Below are 23,012 nucleotides of genomic sequence, written 5' to 3' on the forward strand. Positions count from 1 at the left end.
GACGCGTCTTTCAAAACGCCGTTTTCGTCCACATTATATTTTTCCACACTGGAACATCTGAAAACTCTCACGTCCCGGTACAAACCGTACATGAGCAAACCGTAGGACCCGTTTGATTTCTGCCTGGTGTCTATTTACTTTCCAGCTGTTTGAAACTTCGCAGCAATGTCGTCCACCATCTTGGCTGAATTGTGCGTCACATGACTAAAAATGCATCGTTTTCAAAGGTCCACACTGCGACACGAGAACGCCATTTCAAATTGATCCACTTTGGTGGCCGACTTTTTTGGTTGACTTAAACTTGGTTGACGCCATCTAAGTGTGGATGGGAGTCCAAAACTAAGAGACAAAAATAGATTTTCAAAAGAAAGCATATTAGTGTGGACATGGTCTTGAACTCTTGACCTTCCTTAAAGATGTTCATTCAAATCGTTCGATGGCATTCATCTGATAATGAGGTAAAACATTAAAAAGTGTTCAGAACGATAAAAAAAAAAATCCATCATCAGAATCTGTATGTATCAGAAATAACAAGTACGAAAGAAATTAGGCCTCTTTTTCCTCAAAGTTATTTCTGAACTCATCAGGAGAAGGTCTGAGGGAAAAAAACAAGAAATAATTCAATGAGTGACTGAAGCTCAGTATAAAGAGGTAAACAACTTGCCAATAATAATTCTACCAGGAGCCAAATGAGTGAAAAGGGCTTAAAAGCTTTTCTGGTGAACTCCTGCTTTGACAGTGCTGAAAAGATCTTTTCAGGCTCTAAAGGCAGTATTTTAGGACAAAGGCCCCGAATGCCACCATACATGAATTTGTCTGTTTTTGAGACAGAAGGAAACGACATAGAAGTGAGGAAGAACCAGGGCTGTGTCCTTAATGAAAACAAAAAAGGGGCAATTCAGCTTTAGTAATTATGGTCAGTGCACTATGACCCAGTCAGACACAGGGGGTTGGGGCTCGATGTTTGTTCCTCAAAGAGGTTCTGAAAAAAGTCTCTGTCTCTTCAGAAGAACAATGGCCCATGAATGTGCTTTTTTTTTTTATTGATGCTAAAGAAACCAAATCAAGGTTCCTGTTTCATTAATGTGGAGATGTTTGTAAGAAACTAAAGGAACGTCTGAAGGCTTTCATTTGGAAGAAATTCATTTGGAAGCTTCTTTATCAGTTGCCGTTTTGGCCTTGGATGCTTGGACATCTCCTAGTGATAAATCCAAAACAGTAACTCTTAGATCTTAGGTCCTTGACTTCCGCCTGGTTCCTCCCTCCAACAGGTGTTGGCCTCGATCTCGATCCCATCCACCTGCAGCACTCGTCCCTCGGTTTTCTGGCCAGCTTCCACTCATGTCCTAGAGGTGCCTGATGACCACATCACTCTGTGTCTCTGTTTCCCCAGGCCACCCCCTCCTTACCACATCTTCTCTCCCCTCTCCCCTTTCACACCCCGCCAGCTAATGGACTCTTTTGCCCCTCCCCTGCCATTCCTCGCTCCATCTCTGACTCTGAAGCAGAGAAGGGGAGAAAAGGAGAGACGAGAAGCGAGGAAAAGGAGAGGAGGCAGCAGCCCACTGTTCCCCTGGGCCCTTGCCTTATTTCAGCTCCAGCGGCTTGATAGCTGCCTCGTAATCCAGGAGTTTCTGTAGTCCAGATCCCCGGTAAAGAGAAGCGAGGGCAGGTTATGCTAACCATGGCTGGCAGGGCCGTGTGCCAGGTGGCCTTGGCTCTGTCTCTGATGCTCAGCCTGGCACCAGGAGCATGGGTCGGATGCCCCGGGGCCTGTCGCTGTTCTTTTGCTATGCTCCAATGCTTAGAAGCGGACGGCATCAAGAGCATCCCGGTGCTGTCACAGCAGGAAAGCGAGAACGTCACGGAAATGTGAGTCAGGTTTGGAAGATCAAGCATGCAGATTGATTCTGATTGTCTAATCACGTCGATTCGTTTGTTTTTATAACACATGACCGGTTAACCAGTTTCTTTGGTGATTGATTTGCATGCGTTTCCAATATGAGCACAAAGTTTTCACAGACCTGCTCATGGATCTTTTTGTACGATCAGTTCGTTACGATATTGCATGCAGTCAGCGGAGATTTCACAAATACTTGCATGCAGTCAGGAAAGTTTGTTACTCAGAGTTTAGACTCATTCGAGACTGAAAGAAAACGAGAGAACCATTCTAAGAAGAACCAGGCTAAGAAGTGATTAACTTAACTTCAAGTACATTTATGCTAACCTTGAGTGCTGATTGACGCGATGTTAAACCATCTTCCAAACATGATACCAAAACCTCCTTGAACTTGTACACGGAATGCATGATCATCCCACACAATTTGGATACTCTAAGGGTTTGGGTAAACATCTCAGACACATCGCTTCCTTAATAGGAATTTCAGAGAATCAGGGAAACTATTTTACAAGAATGTAAATTTCCTGTCCTGGTTATTAAGAGGCTTCTGGTTTGCTCTTAATGATGTTTGTATCAGCGTTGTCCAAGTGGACATAAACAACAAGCAGTTCCTTTGAACACTGATAAGAAAACTTTGGCAAGATCTTCCGACTTGTGCTACTGTATTATATCTATTGGAAAGCAACCACCGAGGTTTTCATGAACTCTGTCCCCCCAGAGTTCCAACCACTGTTTAGTGATGCAATTCTACAGAAACGCTTGAAACAAAATGCCGTTGTCTGTATCAGTCGGACGCAGGGACGGAATTTTTTACTGCGAAGTGAAGCATTACCTCACTACCATCAACAAGCAGAGCCATTACCTCCAGAGCAGCAGCAGAAATTCATCATGCATCATGTTCATAAATTCAATTCTGCGAATTGCCGACAAATGCAGAGAACAATAGATGAAATATTACCCACTTGGCTCAATCAAATAAGTGAGGGTGGTTCAAGATTCACGTCCCACCTCCCCTTTAATTATGTTACGAGCCCTGTGGCTCAATCAGACACAAATAAATATATGCTGGTGCCTGGGACTGTTGCATCATGGAGGAGTGAAATGGAAACACTGTTATATTATTATTATTATTATTATTATTATTATTACTATGTTTATAAATGAGTTATTGAATATTGATGGTGATCATTTCAGAACATCATCTGATATCACTATCTTTACAAATTACAAGTTGATCTTTATTGCGTTGCGCCACCTGGTTATAATGGAAGACTTATTCTTCCAGTCAGATCTCACCAATCATTTTGATTCCATGTGCAATCTAGAAATAGTGCGTAAAAAAATGCAGATTCCCCCGACGGAGAATGCGATCGGTAACCCGAGTGTGCACTGGGACATCATTCAATACCCTGTCTGTTTTCCTGCCATTTTCAGAGCTGTAGACGACATTTATTTTATTTTAATTGGTTTTGTAAGTGGACATACTCTAGTCTGGTTTGACTATTAGTTTAGAGTCTACTCTAAAATCTATTGAGTGACATACAATCCTCTAATCTTTATAGAACAGGAAAAGAAAACAAGACGCGTGGCTCATTTTTGGATTCCCAGATACAGTTTAGGAAAAAACAAAAAACAATAATTGTATTTTAATAAGTCTGAGGGAATCAATTAACCCAAACTTCATGCTGTTGGAGGAAAATAATCAACAATGAGGGGATTGGATGAAGTTACTCTAAACAACCTGGAGTCACACTCTGATTTGCTGCACTTCTTATTCATTTACATTTACGAAATTTGGTAAGCTCCCTTTATCCAGAGAGACTTACATTTATCTCATTCATACAACTGAGCAGCTATGGGGTTAAGGGCCCATGAGTGGCAGCTTGATGTGGCTGGGGTTTGAACTCATGACCTTAAAGGTACTGTAACTTCCTGTTCTCACTTATGCTATAGCAGCTGTAAATATTCATTCCTTTACCAGCTTTTCTTTTATACATTCTTTCTCTAAGTTAATGAGACAAAACAATAGAAGAAAAGAAGAATAAGAAAGTGTAGTGTCATCTGAAATTGCAGAAGTTGTGGATACATTTAATATTGTGAAACAGGGCACAGAAGTAGATCGTACACTGGAGAATCCTTTCCTCAACCCTTTCCATGTAAATGAGCTGTTACTATAGACCACCAGGAGAGGTGGACTTTGGCTCAGAAGGACACGTGCATCCTTGACTCCTCACATGCATCGCTGATCCTCTTCCCCCACGACCCTGTCGCCGGTTCACCACTGTTCCTTCCTTGGAGCACTTTTGATAGACACTGATCACTGCAGACCAGGAACATCCCACCAGAGCTGCAGTTTAGAAAAATGCTCTGAGCCAGTCATCTAGATGTCACAATATGCCAAACTCGCTCAAATCCTTACGCTCGCCCATTTTTTCTGCGTTCACCTGCTGCCTAATAAATAAATCCACCCACTAACAGGTGCCATGATGAAGAGATCATCAGTGTTAATCATGACTCAATGTTCTGCCCGGTCGGTGTGTATATATATAATGTATGGTAGGAATGTATTTTTAAAAAAAGAAAAAATTACCTGATATTTTCTTCTACAGCTACATCGAGAACCAGCCGAACCTGGAGCAGGTCACGAATATGGATTTCATTAACTACAAAGAGCTGAAGAACCTGTAAGTAGATTACATGAAGAAAACGCCATTATGAAGTCATTGGAATGGAAGATGACTTGACTTGTCTTTTTTTGTCTATGCTTTACAAGTGTGTTATGTTCAGGAAGTAAAAATGTCTTTAAGTAAGGAAACAACAGGACAAGAGTCCAAATTTGGCTTTAAAGGTTTCCTGCTTGTTTGGTTCACTGGGTCATGAAACAATTAGCCTGACTTATGAGATTAGACCTAATCAGTCGTGATGTATGTCTTTGTCTAAAGATATGATCAAATCAGTCGAGTGGCTGTCGGACCACCCTTTACTTTGTATGTGTGTGTGTGTGTGTGTGTGGTTTTCCTTCCAGCACAGTTACAGAATGTGGCTTGCTGTTTATCTCCTATAAAGCCTTCCAACACAACGTCAAGCTGCAATACGTGTAAGTGTATTTGGAGGTTTTTTCCTCCTCTTTCCCCCGCACTCTCCTGTCGTGTCCTTGTTTGTAAGTGTCACTCGCCGCCAGTCGCTGCTTTTTGACAGAACTGCCGATTGTCGTCAGGCGCCTTCGGATCAGGTGACAAAACCACAAAGGCGTTATCGGAACCCGCGAGGCGCTTAAACAACTGCGCAGAAAACCGTGCACCGTGGAAGCGTAGGAGCTGTAATTGGATGTATAAAGGATTTCGTGCGACACAAACCGGGAGTAACGAGGAACAATGACAGAATGAGATGGATTAGACAAATAGACACCATCAGGGATTTACAGCGAGGAGCGTTGATCAAGGATTTGCCCTTGTTTGTCATTTTTAACATGGGATCGATACAGATTTTAAACATTACCCAATCACACAACACAGGGAAGTATTTTATTCCTCTGATACCACAGCAAACTTCCAACAATTTTCTTTTTTTTACACGAGCACCCACCATTTAACCCTCTGTGCACGAGCTGTTACTATAGAAATTATAACATAACAACCATTAATCCAAAATAACACTTATAAACCTATCAACACTTTCTGACCAATCAGAATCCAGAATTGAGCAGCACTGTGGAACAGTTATAGCATTTTAATCAGAACCCTGGCAATGATTAATCTCAAATAAACAATCTGAATTCCCGGACTTGAACCCTGAGGAACCGATATTGTTGAGAATTAGAGAGAACTTGAGGGAACCGCTGAAGAATCAGAACTTGTAGCCTCCCGAGTCAACAGTTGTTGTGGAGACGAGTGAAATCGCTCGGTGTAACCCTTATCGCCACCATCTTGTAGTCTTTCCCTCGATTGCCTGTGCGACATGCGCTGCGTTTGTAGATCGAGGCGATATCAGTCGAGGAGGAGGCGCTGGGGTGGGATTTGGGGAGCTGGTTGTGAAGATGAGGATGAGGAGAAGGAGGGGGATGAAATCGGATCCCACGTCCAGCAGTCACCTTTTACTCGCTCACTTTGGCGTCTTATTGACAGCTGATGCATAATAAATACACTCCACTAAGGGTCCATTATGACTCAATCAATATTTCACAGAGCGATGGAGAGCAGTGGGAGAGCAGATGTGCTTCTAAGATCAGAGGCAGAGAGATAGAGTGATAGAGAGAGGGAATAGAGAGATGTGGGGTGCGTAAGACTAAAGAGCTGGAAAGTACAATATACACCTGACTTACAGAGCAGGAGTGCAGTATATAAACAATACTGTTGTATTCGTCCGGTGTTAATAATCAAACATCACCAAAACATCACTTTCTTTCAGTACTCAGTGGCAGCTGCTACCATCAAACCCAACCCCCTCCCTCTTCCCCCCCCATGGAAATGCAGAGGAATCGAGCCGGTAATAGATAGGCCCTGATGGCTCACCCATCTGACATAAACTTTTCAGGATGGGGAAAACAAATATTTGAACCCCTGCTGGCCCCCATTAGTCCTGCCACAGAGAATCTGTATCCCTTAAGTGTCCTGTATCCAGAGAGCCATCACTCGCTGTCACTTCGGCCTTTGTTTTCATCTGACGAGCCCATGGCATTCTCACTGTCGCAGACCGTGAGGCAAATCAAAAGAAAAATGTGTTTTTTTTAAAGCTGTAATTGGCTGCAGGAACAAATACGAGGCTGCTTTTTACTGTAGGTGCCTCTTCATGCTTACAGTTGAGCTGTCGATGTTGAGAAATGTCAAAAACAATCTTTCTGACGCACACTGGGGAAGTGATGGCAAGTGGGAAGCAACAAGGATGACGTTTTCCTCAATTTCCCATCCGAGAGTCAACCTTTCCATGAGACACATAAGGACGATCAAACTGTTGTGCTGCCCTCTGCTACACACTGTACATGAGCTTACAGATGATTAGCTAGAAACATTTTGATTGACAGGGAAGAGAATATGCTTCTCCCACCTTGGACAATTAGTCTAACTTTCTGCCTACGAAGATACAGCAATTTTATCTACATTACTGATATGAACTATGACTCTAATCTAGCTAGCTCGAGTAGTTTGTTAGTTGTCTGATATCATACCCTGGTCATGTACAATGAATCATAATTATCATAACACTGTCGAAGATTAGGATCAGTTTATTTCCTCTTTTACTGCCATTACTTTCATCAGGATCAAATACAATCGTTTAAAACCTAATTTTGTCGCCAAGCCATTCGTTTATTACTCATTTCACCAGCTCAAGGGGCGGAGTTTAAGTTGTTCGAATTCGAGAAATTGCAATTCTGAAGATGTGTAATGCTTTAGAATCTCAAATGTTTTTCTCTGGTGTTTTGCTCTTTTTCTTGAACTGATGGCACACAGGAACCTGGCCTCCAACTCGCTCATGCACATCAGCTGGAAGGTCTTCCACTCACTTCCTCTGCTGAACCTGTGAGTGCAATCGAACTTTTTCAAGGGGTTTTCAATGGTGCTTTAAGTGTTTTAGAGTCTTCGAGAAAACTTCAGAAAAGGAAAGTTGTCTGCCAGTTTACCAAAAAATTGAACAGCATGAAATCTATTATTTAAAAATTTGGAAGAATATACCACTTCTGCTTAGAGAAGATCATTTACCAAAGGTGAGAGGTAAAGACGGGATTTGTAGGAAGAACCATCACAAGGACAATGAGAAATGTGAAGGGTTAGTGAGATGTTCTCAAGACACCAATTAGTGTGGGAAGTTTGCTGAGCAGCTTTGTTGGATTAGGGCTTATGTCATTGATAAAAATTTGGGCTCTTTTTCGGTGTGATAAGACCAAAACTACAAGTTTTGCTCATTGTATAAAGCAATACATTTTAGCAGAAACTCAACACTGCACAGCAAACATGCTGTTGTCAAGCCCAAGACCAGGACTAGCCGAGATCTAACCTAAACCAAGGTACAATGTGGTTCAGCCCAATTTAAGATTTAAAAGAAAAAAAAATCTAAACTAGAGACCAAAGACAAAGCTCAGGTACAAACAGCAATAATCTGAGACAAGCCCTGGTCAATAGAGGTCTCAAGACAGTCCTCACTCTGAGAACATAAATCCTACTGTGAAACATGAGGGTGGTAGCATCATGCTGATTGTTACTCACAGACTAATTAAAAATAATGAGTTTTGGTGTAAAGTTTCTTCTAGTTGGACGTGTGGACTGGAAAAAAAAACACAATTATCCAAAGAGCCCTAAAGGAACTCTTTTTTGTATTGTGTAGATATTTAAGGTTTTCTCTAAATACCCATGAAAAGAGAACATGAAATGCATGATGTTATATTACTGGTTCCAGATCATTACAGAAGATAAATCTAAGATAAATTTCACACAGTGATATACAGTGGATGGAATAAATTACACTTTACATTCTCAGGGTTCTAAGGGACAACCCTCTGATTTGCTCCTGTGGCCTGTACTGGCTGCAGCAATGGCAAATGATGAAGCGAGGTGACATCGACAGCCAGCAGAGCTGCTTGTCCAACGGCACCAACATTCTGCTCGACAGCTATGTGATGGAGAACTGCAGTAAGTGCACTTGCTAAGAGGAAACCTTGGCTTTATGTCTGGATTTATGATGTCTCTTAGACCAGTCCCCTGTTGTTTAGGTGTTCCAAAGGTGTCCATCAATGCCCCGGTGCTCACCATTAAGGAGGGTGGAAACCTGACGTTTGAGTGCCAGGTCACCGGCGTTCCAGTGCCGAGCTTTAAATGGAGGACGGAGCACCTTCATTCTAATTTTATTCTGCAGGTACACTGCAATGTCACGATGAAGGTTAACAGGTTTTATATCAATATGATTTATGACCAAATTGCTGTTGGATAAAAATAAAAAATCGTAAATGTCTATCATCTTTCTCTGCGCTGTACATAATAGTGATGCGCATCTCCATAACTGAGGCTGATGTGATTTGCATCTCGATGCATAACCAACAATATGAAACATTAAAAGATACATATGAAGCAGCGACCTGTGTGAAATGATAGGATTCCCCCGTCTTCTTACAATCCAGTGTGATCCGATTTCCATTCAACACAATGCAATGGGAAAAAAAAATGATGCCCTTAATTAAGTATGTTATAGTTTGTTCACTTTTATTTAATGGCCCTTTCACAAACACACCTCTGTAGTGCAAAGGAAAAAAGATGAAACAAAACCTGACGTTCTTTTCCTGTTGTGTGTGCAGAAAGTTACAGCTCTGCCTCTGCCATGTTATTCTGTATTCTAAGTGACTCTCAGGACACGCCTCGGTCTCCGTAGTGATGCGATACGTCGTATCCATGTAGCAGCGGGAACCAGTTTAGCGACGAGAAAACGATCCTCATATCAAATATTGCTCACAAATTATTGGTCACTTCATGAATTAATTAAAGTAAAACAAATTTGCCAAACTGTATCCGATGCACACTTTTAAACCCGATTCATCACATCGTTAACTTTTATCTCGACTTGAATCGGTGAAACTGACCATCGCTAGTGTAAAGCGCTAACACTGAAAACTCCTTCCAAAACATCCACATGTGGGTGTTTTATGGGGGTTTTATGAAGGATGGGGGTGGAGGTAAACGTGGTAAACGTGTGTCCAAGTTCTCCAAGTGTGTCCAAGTTCTGTACATGAAGTTCTTTCTGTATAAACATTTCCACTTTTTGTCACATGGGAAGGGAAGAACTGGAAATTTGTCCTGTTATTTACAGAATTACAAAATAAAACAATACTCCATAAGCAGTGAAAGATCATGATTAACTTGTGTGTGTGTGTGTGTGTGTGTGTGTGTGTGTGTGTGTGTGTGTGTGTGTGTGTGTATAGAGAGGGATCTGGGGATCCACTTTGGAGTTGGTGCTTCACCTGTTAAATGTGTCGTATGTGGACAACCTGCACAATCTCACTTGTGAGGCGGAGAACGAAGCAGGCCCCGAGGAGGCGATGGTGCAGCTCAACATCGAGTGTAAGTCCATTATACTAATAAACAACCAAACAACACGAACAACCAAATCTGAATTAGAATCCTGGTCCATGTTCTACTTTTTTAACCTGGGCATCTTGGTAGATCTCACATCTTGATTCACACCACATACAATCTAAATTCCATTTCAATTACTTTTTCTTTTACTGTTTGAAAGATTTATTTATTACAACATGCGCTAATTAACAGAAGCCCACTGGGGCTGGCATCCTGCTGCCCCATGCCCAGGGAAATAGCAGCAGACAGGGCAGGTAATGACAGGGTTGCCAGATTATTAAAACCTAGTTTTTTTTTATCTAAAACCCAGAAATAAATATCCACAGACAAACACAAAGGCTAAGAGGAGACAACATGTCCATGATGTCCAGAAAAATTCTGGTTGTAAAATATATTTTAAAAATGTAAGATGAAAAGGGGGATTTAGAGAATATTTGTATAAAATCTGTGTGTATCATAAATGTGTACGCACCACGGTGACCTTGCTTTCGAAAACGAGAAAAATGTTAATCTTGTATGAATAGTCAAAAGAGAATTGTACTCTGCATGGCTGTATTGCTTTAGCTTCTGTAGCTGCCTATAGAACAAGTGAACCATAAAGGTTTGAGGACCTCATTTTTTTTTTTTATTATTAATGTGCTCCTGAACCTCTGCGGAAGCCAAGCGTGCAAAACCGAAAAGCAGAGGATTTAATCGCGACTCATAAGTCTGTAGATACAAACCGGATACATGACGTCCCCCTTAACGATGCAACGAACAGAGTTACGCGTTAATAATAAGTTAATAAAGTTTTGATGGAAAAGGATGGTTATCACCTCCTGTTTGGAAAGAAGGACGAAGGAAAGTGCTTGACTTCAGACAAACGTATGAGCATCATGGGAGTGATAACGACTGTTAGGGAAATGGGATGCTAACTGTCGTCAGATCTTATTTGTTCTCTCTCGGCTAATGGACTTCTTTCACCCAACCCCCTGACAGTCCGGAAACATAATTGTGAAGATTGATTGGCGAACGCTAAGCACGTTAGCTGCTAATCCATCGGGTGGGGGGCATGTCTCATTAACAGCCTCGGCTTAATTGCTGCTTAAAACCCAAGTTGTATTGGGACCCGTAGCGTACTGTAGGACTACACACCTCTTTTTCAGCAGCAACATGCCGAGTTCTTTTCTCGACTCTCGTCTTAACCAGGGAACGATGAGGGCTGTTTTTTAGCTCCTTGAAATAGATTTCATAGACTCGATCTGTTAACACGAGAGAACCGAGGAACGATTTTTCGCCCTCTGACACAAACGGCTGTGTTTCTTCCTTCTGAAGCACTTTTTGGGAGATGGGTTCATGGGTTAAGAGCAAAGAATTGGTTTTAGATGAGCAAACAGTCCGCGTGCATCAGCAAGTTACTCGCTGATACGAGAAACATTTCCGGAATCTTCCATCCGCCCGGCGCTCAGGTGCTTCTTGCGGTTAGTTTCCCTCAAACAGCCAGGGATTTATTATTCATGACAGGTCAACAGGTTTTGAGTAAAGATGGAGTGTATTGATTCACCGAGATATTATGACACGGCCTTTCTGAGAAAGCGGCGGCGATGCTAACGGTCCCAAATTAGCTTTACAGAATTAGCTGAAGATAAAGTTAGATTAAAAAGATTCCTGAGAAAGTCTATGGTAGTACTGTGAGGGTCTGAAAACTATTCTGAAGAACAACGTGTCAGCATTTAGGTAAAAAAAAAAAACAGATAGAAACAATGATAATAATATAATAATAGTAATCAGTTAGTATTTATTTCACGGATTTAAAAACAGCTTCTAAATCATTCCTAAATCAGTCTGTGTACGATGCATTTATTCGTAGAAACGTTGAAATAATTAATTTCAAAAACAATTTTTTGCTTTTTTCAGAAAAGAGAACGAATTAAATTGTCTTTCACATCCAGGTTAAGACTGAATGTTAGATTGGATGTTAAATTTAGATGTTAGTTTTGGACATAGGATTTAATTAACTGTCGATCCACCCCACACACCACCCCAGACCACCCCAAACCACCCACACACCACCCCAAACCATCCCACACACCACCTCAAACCACCCACACACCACCCATACACCATCCCACACACCACCACAAACCACCCACTCACCACCCACACACCACCCCAAACCACCACACACCACCCATACACCACCCTGCTTTGCCACATGAATTGCTCAGTAAGTAAATCAGTAATCAGCAGACACTAAAGCATCGTGCCACGTCTCCGTCTCTCCCCCAGTCCCGGTGAGGATCGTGTTCCTGAAGCCTCCAGAGCAGCAGCATCACTGGTGCTTCCCTTTCGCCGTAGACGGCAATCCGGCGCCAAGCATCAGGTGGTTGTACAACAAAATGCCGCTGCTGGAGACGCAGTACACCTACACTCAGCTCATCCCAGACTCAGACGACGGCTCTGTCCAACACGGCTGCCTGTTCCTCAACAAACCCACTCACCTCAACAACGGCTACTACACGCTAATCGTCGAGAACACGCTGGGCCGAGCCGAGGCCACGGCCAGGGGCCAGTTCATGGACAACCCCTTCGACCCCTTCGACCCTGAAGGCATCATCCCTGGTGAGAAATCTTTTCATTTACACACTGTATGGACAAAAGTTTGTGGACATCTGACCATAAGTTTGCCATGTGCTTCTTTTTGACCATCACATTGAGTCTCAGTTTGCTCTTATAATAAGCTCCATTCTTCTGAGAACATGTCCACTAGATGCTGGAACAGGATTCAGGTTCCGATTGAAGTTTAAGTTCCATACTAATACATTCGGAAACATCCTGTACAATTGTGCGCTATCCTTGTTGCTATGGTAACAATTTTTATTTATCTAGCTAGCAAGCAAAAGCTAATACGAGTAACGCAAATAAACCCGTCCTTGTTGTATGGTTTATTATTTACAATTTATTATTTGATTGAATTTTTAAGTAGTTTTTACTTATTTTTTGTTCAAATCTTCAGCTTTTCTGCTACGTATTTTTCTTTATTAGAACCCCTGGTGTAGAAAATTAGGTGAGAAAGAAAAAAGAAAAAGCAAGCGTTCTGTTTTCTTAATGAACTGAAATTACAGTCATCACAGCACCTAATCAGCTGCAGCGCTCCTGCTCGAGAGCCGTACCTGAGAACGTAAAAATGACATTTTAACACTTTTGGGTTTCTCGAATGATCAAAAAATAAGCTCAAAGGATAATCGAATCATCTCTTTTTTTCTCTTTCTCACTTTCTCTTTTTCTCTCTGACACATGCCAGTGCTCACCAGTGAACTAAGTAAGTCTGTTTCCCATTTCCACTCCATTATATTTGAATTTATTAAGTACTTTGGACTACAAAGTAAATTGTAATTAATTGCACCCTCGGTAACGTGGATTTTTCCAGCAGCACCTACTAACCAGTCGAAGGAGGACGTGACGGAGAAGCCGGAGAGCCGCCTGCTCGGGGTAAGAACGTGACAGGAACAGGTTTTAAGCCGACGCTGAGAAGCTCCTTGGGGTTACAACTCATGGCTTGTGTGTGCTTTTGTGTACCTAGGTATCTGTCGCTGTGGGTCTCGCCGTATTCGCTTGTACCTTCCTGCTCATCATGGTGCTGGTGATCAATAAGTGCGGGCAACACTCCAAGTTTGGCATCCATCGTAAGTCTGGAGCCACTTTTACCTACATTATATATGTGGTTCTTCTCCAAAGTTGGAGGCACACAATTGTATCGGACGTCTTTGGCATCACAATGCTCCTATGCACAGAGCCAGCTCCATGAAGATCTGCTGTCCATGGGTTGGAAGTGTGTGGAAGATCTCCTGCTATAGAGCTCCTGAATCTATTGAAGCTATAAAAGCTATAAAGCTCTTGAGCTATTAAATCAATTTATCACGCTGACTGCACCCCAGGAACCTCCTCACCTCACCTACATCAGACTTTACTAACACCCTTGTGGCTGAAGGAATCTCCACCAAGCTCTACAAAAATCTAGTGGAACATCTTCTGTGAGGGATATTATGATGGCAGATGTGGAAATGGGTGTTCAAAAAGAATAGCAATCGTATAGTGAGGTGTCTACAAACGTTTGCATTGTGAACCAGAGCAACGTCGTAGTAAATAAATGCATGCTGCACTTTTAATTTAGGTTAGCACCGTTGGCATGGAAACGGCAACGTGTTAACGACAAAGCGCGTCGGTATAAACTGGTGTCCGTTTGAGGAAATGAAGGAACGATCCAGAACATGGTGCAACATTCAGAATCAGGGTAAAAGTCCCTTCAGCACTCTGTAACTCGAGCTCTGGGCCTGGACACGCCGGTGCTCTTTAAATAATGCAGCGTGCAGAGATAAAGAGACACACTTTCCACTCGAGCGGTACGTTTGCTCACGGGCTTTCATCCGAACAGCGAGGAGAAGTGCTGCCAAGTCTTAATTACTGTTCACAAAAGTAAAGAGTGCGAAGCAACAAACACGGCCCATTAAGGAAAAGTGATGGAGCCGAGGCTTTCGAGTCACCAGAGTGGCTTAGAGAACTCCACTGCCCTAGATCACACATCTGAGATCTTATATTCCACATCTCATCTTAAAGGTCTCACATTCCAGATCTCAGATCTTACATCTAATATTCTGGATCTTAAATCTCACATCTCACATCTCAGGTCTCATCTTAAAGGTCTCACATTTCAGATCTCATGTTCCAGATCTCACATAACATTTCTCTTATCTCATGCCCCAAATCTCACGTTCCAGATCTCAGATCTTACATCTAATATTCTGGATCTCAAATCTCAGATCTCAGATCTCAGATCTCATCTTAAAGGTCCCACGTTTCAGATCTCACATCCCAAATCTCATATTACATATCTCATGGACCAAATCTTAAATCTCAGATCTTTCATCTCAGATCTCACGGCCCAGATCTTACATGCCAAATCTTACATTCCAGATCTTACATCTTACGTCTCACCTCTCAAATGTTAACCCTTAAAGATCTCACATTTCACAGGAATAGATAGTGTGTGTTTTATCTGAATATCAGGTGTATTTGGATAAAAAAAAAATCCTCACTTGTTTGTGTAAACAGGCTCGTCTGTTCTGGGGAAGGAAGACGACTTGGCCGTGTCTCTTCGTTTCATGAACTTCGGAGTGAGTCCTCCTTCCTCAGACGAAGGCATGCTGGACTCTGGACTCTCCAGCTTCGTGGAGAACCCACAATACTTCTGCGGTATCATCAAAGACAAGGACATGTGTAAGTGGATCATTTACCTGCAATGTTCCTGCAATGTTCCTGCTTCTGAGAGATGTGTAATGTGAGGAACTGATGATGGTGTGCAGGTGTGCAGCACATCAAGAGGCAGGACATCATGCTGAAGTGGGAGCTCGGAGAAGGAGCTTTCGGGAAGGTGTATTTAGCTGAGTGTGCTAACCTCTGCCCCGACACGGACAAGATGCTTGTGGCCATTAAGGTACAGTGACTTACTACAGAGGATGTTAAAACGTACTATTTAGACCACACACACACACACACACACACACACACACACACACACACACACACACACACACAAATACAATAAGACGCAAATATGCATCCCTGTGTCACACAAATGAGAACAAAATTTAAAAGAAAATAATATTTTATACATTTGCTATAAATAAAATTGGAGGGTGTACAAACTTTTGACTATTTGTTCTACTTGCATTAGAGAAATGATCTTGTTTTATTTGATTGTCTGTCTGTATGTACTAATAATCCAGCACTAGAATTGGTAATATATATGTGATAATATAGATTTTTTTCTGGTCCAGACCCTGAAAGACGCCAATGAATCGACTCGTCAGGACTTCCAGCGTGAGGCCGAGCTCCTGACGGTCCTCCAGCACGAGCACATCGTCAGATTCTATGGAGTCTGCACTGATGGAGAACCTCTCGCCATGGTGTTCGAGTACATGAGACACGGCGACCTCAACCGCTTCCTCAGGTCAGAAGCTGGGGCTTGTTGTTGTTGTTTATTTCTATGAAATGATTTGTAAACGTCAGACCCCAGGGTCTTACATCAAAAAAACCCCACATGACCAACGTAGCCTGTGTAAATCCCTACAACCGTCACGCAAAATGATGCGTTTTTTTATCTAATGCATCGGTCTTCTCGAGGTCATCTGGCTTGAGTATTTAAGACGGTCCTTTTACTTTTCCATGTGGTTGATCTTGACAGACGACTTGTTATATCCTTTTGGCCAATTTCACAGAGCTTCTGCGTAAAAAAAAAAAAAAAAAAAAACCTGAATAGCTGCCAGCCGTATATAGAATCTAAAACCATTAGCGAGTGCTCTAATAGATCTGAAGTGTGGTAAGTGGTTAGTTAAAGGAGACAAAGCCTCCATCAAGGAGCACGTCAAAAGAACTTTTTAGGACGGTCTATTAAAATATATCCGTACCTGTCACAATCACAAAGGAATCACCGTAATGGTGCAATTTGGTCAAATTGCAAATCTGAGTGCATAAAAAAAAAGTTACCATCAATTCTTCGACCCAACGTTCGACTTTATCACGTACAAATGGGTTCATATGTTGGTTCATCAAGTTCCTGGCCCTCTGAGCCACATCGTCCCCGAGCCCCATGGCTGCACATAGAGGAGCACTGAACACTCCATCTCTCTCAAGCATGATGATGAAATGTGTGGTGGGAAATGAAGAGACCATATGTCCAGCACAGTGGAGTCTCAGACATGTCCAGTGTGCAAAGATCTAGTCTGCCAGGTGGTCCAGAGGCCAGATTGGGCATTAGGAGGGGGGGACCACATGCTGTTGAGGAGGTGGAAATCTCATTTTGAGTAGACAGTCCATGGATGGAAGTCTCCAGGCTGTGCAACAGCTGCTGCTCTCCTGCCACCTGCCTTATAAACGAATAGTAATGGCATTGGGGGACCTCTGAGGAACAAGGAAAGGGCCAGCAAGTGACAGCATGGATAGACCATAATAGTAGGATGAATGGAGATAGTGTGGAAGAGAGGGGGATGCTTGGCTCAGTCTGCTTAGCAACTCTAGAACATTAACGAGTATGGGAAAGTCAAACTGATGCTCAGAAGGAGTTTCCACATTGTGGTAAATCTTATTATATTGAACAGTCCATGTTTGGGATTGATTGTGATGAATCTGGCAGTCGAGATGAAGATTTACTGATTTACCATTATGTTTTAGGAGCTCAAATCTAAGACCATAATGTAAGAAATGAAGGTACCACCTAGCATCAACCAACATCGATTCCAGCAGCTCGTTAAGCCAATCTTCATATCTAAAGCCAATTAAGCCTGGATTGACAATGAAACAAAACGTGAAAGTTATCCGATGTGCTCCATTGTATTGCCAAAAGTTTGCGGACACCTGGTCATAAGTACTTTATGTGTTTTTTGAGCATCGCATTTCACATTTAGTCCCAATTTGCGCCACACCTTCTGGTAAGATGTTCCACTAGATTTTGAGATTTTGTGAAGATTCATTCAGCCACAAGGGTGTTAGTAAAGTCAGGTACTGATGTTGGTGAGGTGAGAAGACCTGGGGTGTGGCCAGCGTTTACATTCATCCCAACGATATCCAATATCATCGATGTCTTTTAATCCCCCAAATATACCGAAAGTATGCAGATGAGTGTTTGAGCAAAAGTTTGCATCAAGTATTAAATCAGAATTACAGCTGAGATTGGATACAACAGAGCAGTTGAATGTTACGTGTCTAATGTAAGACGTTTAATGGTGCAGGGATTAGAACTTACAACGTTCTGATTATATATATATATATATATATATATATATATATATATATATATATATATATATATATATATATACATACATAAGGTACCTATAAGGAACCTTTCTTGACTTGTACAAACTTTCTTTTCCACAGGGCTCATGGTCCAGATGCTCGGATTCTGGATGAGGTAAAGATGCCCCCAGTGGGTCAGCTGACCCTGCTGCAGATGCTCCAGATAGCAGCCCAGATCGCCTCTGGGATGGTGTACCTGGCCTCACTCCACTTTGTTCACAGAGACCTGGCCACCAGAAACTGTCTGGTCGGTGAAGGTCTTGTGGTGAAGATCGGTGACTTCGGCATGTCCAGAGACATCTACAGTACGGATTACTACAGGGTTGGTTAAACTTAATCTCATCCACCTGTAGATGAATGTGAAGTGAAATCTTGCTTCTACATCAGAGTTCCTCAGAGGTTTCTTATTTTCACATAATCTTTCTCTCAGGTCGGTGGAAGAACCATGTTACCTATTCGTTGGATGCCTCCTGAGAGCATCATGTACAGAAAGTTTACCACAGAGAGTGACATCTGGAGCTTCGGGGTGGTTCTGTGGGAGATCTTTACCTACGGGAAGCAGCCGTGGTATCAACTATCCAACAGCGAGGTACGTTCTAATTTTTGAGCATCTCATCCCATTGTGTCTCTGTTTGCTCTTATAATAAGCTCTTCTGGGAAGATGTTTCTGCAGACGCATGGATGTGTGTTAGTAAAGACAGGTACTGATGTGGGTGAGGTGAGGAGGCCTGAGGTACAGTCAGCACTCACATTCATCACAAAGATGTCCAATAGGGTCGGAGCTTTAGAGCAGGAGAACTTCCTCTCACCTCCAACCCATGAAAAGCAGATCTTCAGGGGCATTGTCATGCTGGACCAGGTTTAGGTCTCCTAGTTCAGGTGTACCAGTAGTTTTGTCCCTATAATGTGTATCTGTACTTAAAAATATTCAGTACATCAGTAACAATTAACTTTTTTTGCAGCTCCAGAAAAATCTGTCTCTTTTTTATGCATGAAATTCAAAACTACACACATTTGCTTGTTTTTCTGTAGAGGGCCAAGATTTCATTTGTACATCATTACAGTCTTTAACACTCACCCCCGCCTCGTGTTTGCACGGAAACGCTTGATTTCTTGTCAAATCGATCCACAACGTGATTGTAATGACACGTTTTTAGTTTTCCGCCGATCTCCAGCACGTCGTAAGTGACGGCTAAGAGGGAAAAACAATAAACATAATACACAGTCATGAATAAAATGGCCAGCTAGCATGCGCGAGGACGATTACTAGCGCTCAGAGTAAGATTTTCACGACGGGAATTGTTCAGGTGTGTAAACACGTGGGTGAGAGCGACAGCAGAAATAAAGCCTATCAGGTCTATCGGGACTCTAATCCTACAGTCTCAGGTACGACGCCGTGAGCTTGAAGGTGATCGGGGATTATAGAGTCATAACAGAGCGATCGATGGATTTCTGGGTATCACGTACAGTCCAGACCTCTCCGATTAAAGACCGAGAAGTGGAGCGTACGCGCAACCGCAACTGCGCCATTACTGGAGAAGAAGCCTCTCTTCTTTCAAGATCGGGGTAGATCGCTTTTCCCGTTTGCTCAATTTTTATTTAATTAAGTCCGATCTTCACCCCGGGCCGACGTTGCCTAACCTCGTTACGCTAATCCACGCCGGCTCGTAATGGACAGGGATAATTATAGGGATTGTAATTGGAAGGTTCGGAGATAGAACGCTCGAGACTTTCCATCCAGAATTTGGGACGGGTCAATGCGGATCTTTGTTAATTCATCCTCCTGATTGATTGGCCTTTTTGGCATGATGGAGTGGACTGCTGATGGAGGACTTGCCTAGCATTCAATTACTCAGGAGACAACGCCTACAGGGTGTGTGTGGGACCAAACGCTCTCTCGCTCACTCGCTCGCTCTGAAGTCACCAGAAAAACTCAAACAGGGCAAAAACAGTGACAAAGCTCAGTCTCATCCGACACGACAGTGATGAATGCAGGAACGATGCCTGAGGAACTTTAGCTTTAGCTGACACACAGATCTGAACATGGAATTCGCAGCTTCTGCATCCTCAGCATTTTATTTCTTACACTGGAAAAGATGAAGTGGAAACTCAAATAGAGTCCAATGTTTCACCTATTTCCAGTCGTACAAACAAGTAAAAAATTATTTTTCTTTTAAATAGTTGAACACTTTTACAAATCAAAGTGCAATGGCAAAAAAAAACAAGAACAAAAAAACAACACTACAGTCGATCACTCGAGTCTAAAGTGATTTATTCACTTTCACTGGAAAAAAGTTATAATGTCATTTATGATAATAAATAGCAATAATTTGAATTATTAATTTTTTTACGGATATGATATAAAATATACATACACAACAGAAATACACAAAAAAAACTACTCAGTTCCAGTAAATGTCATTAGTCACACACACTAAAAGGACAAAATATAAAATATTGGGACACTTCACTTTTCCAGCCAAAAACAATTATACAGGAGGTTTTTGGAAGCAGAAGTATGAAATTTAACTCCTTATTTGAGACCCAAATCTGTTTCAGCATGACAATGCCCATGCCCACAAAGCCAGCTTCATGAAGATCTGCTTTTTATGGGATGGAGTGGAAAATCTACTGCTATAGAGCTCCAACCCTAATGATCATAGACCACTGTGAACGCTGACTGCACCCCAGACCTCCTCATCTCACCAACTTCAGCACCTGACTTTATTTTTGTAGCTAGCTGACAGAAACAGCTGGATTTCTGGTCAAATTGATCCAAAATTGTGATTGTAATGACGTGTTGACCAAACGATATGATACCAGTCATGAATAAAATACAAAACGTTCCACGAATAAAGTTTGGTGAAGCACTGGAGATGTTTTTAGAGACGTGAAAATCCAGTTCCAGCTCAGACCATTCCAGACCTTGTGGTGTATTAGTGATTTTCTTGATGAAGACCCTGAACATTGACTGAAGGTTTGATGGTGTGCAGGCGATCGAGTGCATCACGCAGGGCCGGGAGCTGGAACGGCCAAGGACGTGTCCTAAAGAAGTCCACCAGCTCATGCAGGGGTGCTGGCAGAGAGAACCGCAGCAACGTCTCGTCATCAAGGAGGTCTACAACCGTCTCGTGGCCTTGGTCAAGAACCCTCCGGTCTACCTGGACATCCTGGAGTGAAGCGGATCGGCGGAGGGACGGCTGGAGGTTCGGGTAAAACAGACACGTTCGTGGAAAGAAAAAAAAAAAGACACAATGGGACTAAAGAAGATCCGAGAGTCAAACGGAGAGTCCATCAGGAGTTTTGAGGAGGACAAAGATGATCGTTTCGTATCTCCATATTAACTCCTCAGAGTCAAGATTATCAGTAACCAATCACGTAATTTGTGGAAAAAAATTGAAATCCATCTTTTGATTCAAGTTAACAAGAGAACGTTGGTATTTTATGTGAAAGTCAGAGACAGGAACATTCTCAGCCCTTTGTGATCGTTGTGTCTTTTTTCCGCCTGAAAGTCACGACACGTGATTGGATCAGAGTGTTCACACGTCCCTGGGCTGCAGGTGTGAATAATAATCAGTGTATTATATACAACCATGTAATGAGTCGAAAACCGCATGTAAACTAACTTCCTTATTCCTACAGCAACACACACACATACACACACACACATGTATACAAGTATAGAGATACACAATCAGGCACACACAAACACACACACACACACGTACACGAGTACAGGCAGGTGGACAGGTACATACAGAGGTACACACACACACACACACAGGTTAACAGGGACACACAAGTATCCAAGTACAGAGATACACAAACATGTACATACAGGTAAACATTTACAGAAAGGTGGACAGGCACACACACACACACACACACCAACCACACACGCACAAACACACAGGTATACACACACACACACACACACACACACACACACAGGTACAGGTACACACACACACACACACACACACACACACACACACACACACACACACACACACACAGGTATACACACACACACACACACACACACACACACACAGGTACACAATGTACATTATACTGACAAAGACACTTATCAGAATGTAAATAGTGCTGTTGATCTTATACGGAGAGTTTATACGTCTTGAACTTGACTGAAAAACGTCACACACGTGTCACACACGCTGACCGGACGATTAGAGCTTCAGGTGGGAGACCTTTCATCAGGTAGTGTGGAGAACCTGAACTCAGCTGTGTTCTAAATGCCACTGTGTTCCTGTCAGTGAAAAAGGAGGAAAATACTCTCCAATCAGCAATGTGTGTGTGTGTGTGTGTGTGTGTGTGTGTGTGTGAGATCCATCATGTGTAATTATTATGCAAATAAATATTACAGTTTGAATAAAGATGTTGGTGTTGGTGTTTAATGAGGTATCATACACACACACACACACACACACACACACACACACACACACACACACACACACACAAAGGCCACTCAAAATCTACTCCAACCCAAATAAACCCATACTTTTGTCTATACGGTATACAGGTGTGTATTGTGTACAGTGTAGAACTTCCTGTTTTTAACCAATTTATACCGACAAATAAATCTTCATTACACACTCCACCATCACTCATTATTAATACTAATGAATAATAATAATAATAATAATAATAATAATAATGGTATAGAAGTTATAATAATAATAATAATAACAGTGATAATAATAACAGTTATAGTACTAATAACAATAATAGTAATATAAAAATAGAAATAATAATAATAATAATAATAATAATAATAATAATAATAATTATCTGCACTGTTACAACATTAATTCTTCATAAATATTTTAATTTTTTGATGGACATTTTTTCACACTCAGGTATTTTACAATAGGCACACACACACACACACACACACACACACACACACACACACACACACACACACACAAATTCTCAGAGCTGCAGAGGAAACAAAACACTGATCAAATATACACAATAATAATAAATAAATATATATTGCACTATGATGACATGAAAGTGTGAAGTTTTATGATTAAAAAATACTTTTTATATTATAATTATACATATTGTAATTATAGTGTATTATATTATAATAACTGTATTACATTATTTAATAATATATTATAATAGTATTTACTGTACACCATCATTATAATGACCATGAAATGAAGATGATGATGGTGATGATGAGGAGG

At 41.8% G+C, this 23,012-nt stretch overlaps 1 protein-coding gene across 1 annotated transcript; it reads left to right on the top strand.

The window, feature by feature from the left end:
- Positions 1-1,521: 1,521 nt before the first annotated feature.
- On the top strand, positions 1,522-21,744 carry ntrk1 (neurotrophic tyrosine kinase, receptor, type 1). Its single transcript, XM_046877658.1, has 17 exons — positions 1,522-1,872; positions 4,510-4,584; positions 4,926-4,997; positions 7,348-7,416; positions 8,372-8,523; positions 8,604-8,746; positions 9,804-9,942; positions 12,226-12,558; positions 13,241-13,258; positions 13,367-13,428; positions 13,520-13,622; positions 15,049-15,213; positions 15,300-15,430; positions 15,774-15,946; positions 17,872-18,112; positions 18,221-18,379; positions 20,784-21,744. Exons 1-17 carry the CDS (start codon positions 1,676-1,678, stop codon positions 20,967-20,969), a joined length of 2,418 nt encoding a protein of 805 aa, XP_046733614.1. The 5' UTR covers positions 1,522-1,675; the 3' UTR covers positions 20,970-21,744.
- The last annotated feature ends 1,268 nt before the right edge of the window (positions 21,745-23,012 follow it).

Source organism: Silurus meridionalis, chromosome 21, assembly GCF_014805685.1.
Source record: "Silurus meridionalis isolate SWU-2019-XX chromosome 21, ASM1480568v1, whole genome shotgun sequence".
NCBI classification, from domain to species: Eukaryota; Metazoa; Chordata; class Actinopteri; order Siluriformes; family Siluridae; genus Silurus; species Silurus meridionalis.

What these genes read in the sequence shown, in the direction of transcription:
- ntrk1 (XM_046877658.1), top strand. Translation starts at nt 1,676, where the DNA reads ATGCTAACCATGGCTGGCAGGGCCGTGTGCCAGGTGGCCTTGGCTCTG. An exon ending in TCACTTCCTCTGCTGAACCT is followed by an intron (nt 7,417 to 8,371) that starts GTGAGTGCAATC and finishes TTACATTCTCAG; the next exon opens with GGTTCTAAGGGACAACCCTC. An exon ending in AGATGCTTGTGGCCATTAAG is followed by an intron (nt 15,431 to 15,773) that starts GTACAGTGACTT and finishes TTTCTGGTCCAG; the next exon opens with ACCCTGAAAGACGCCAATGA.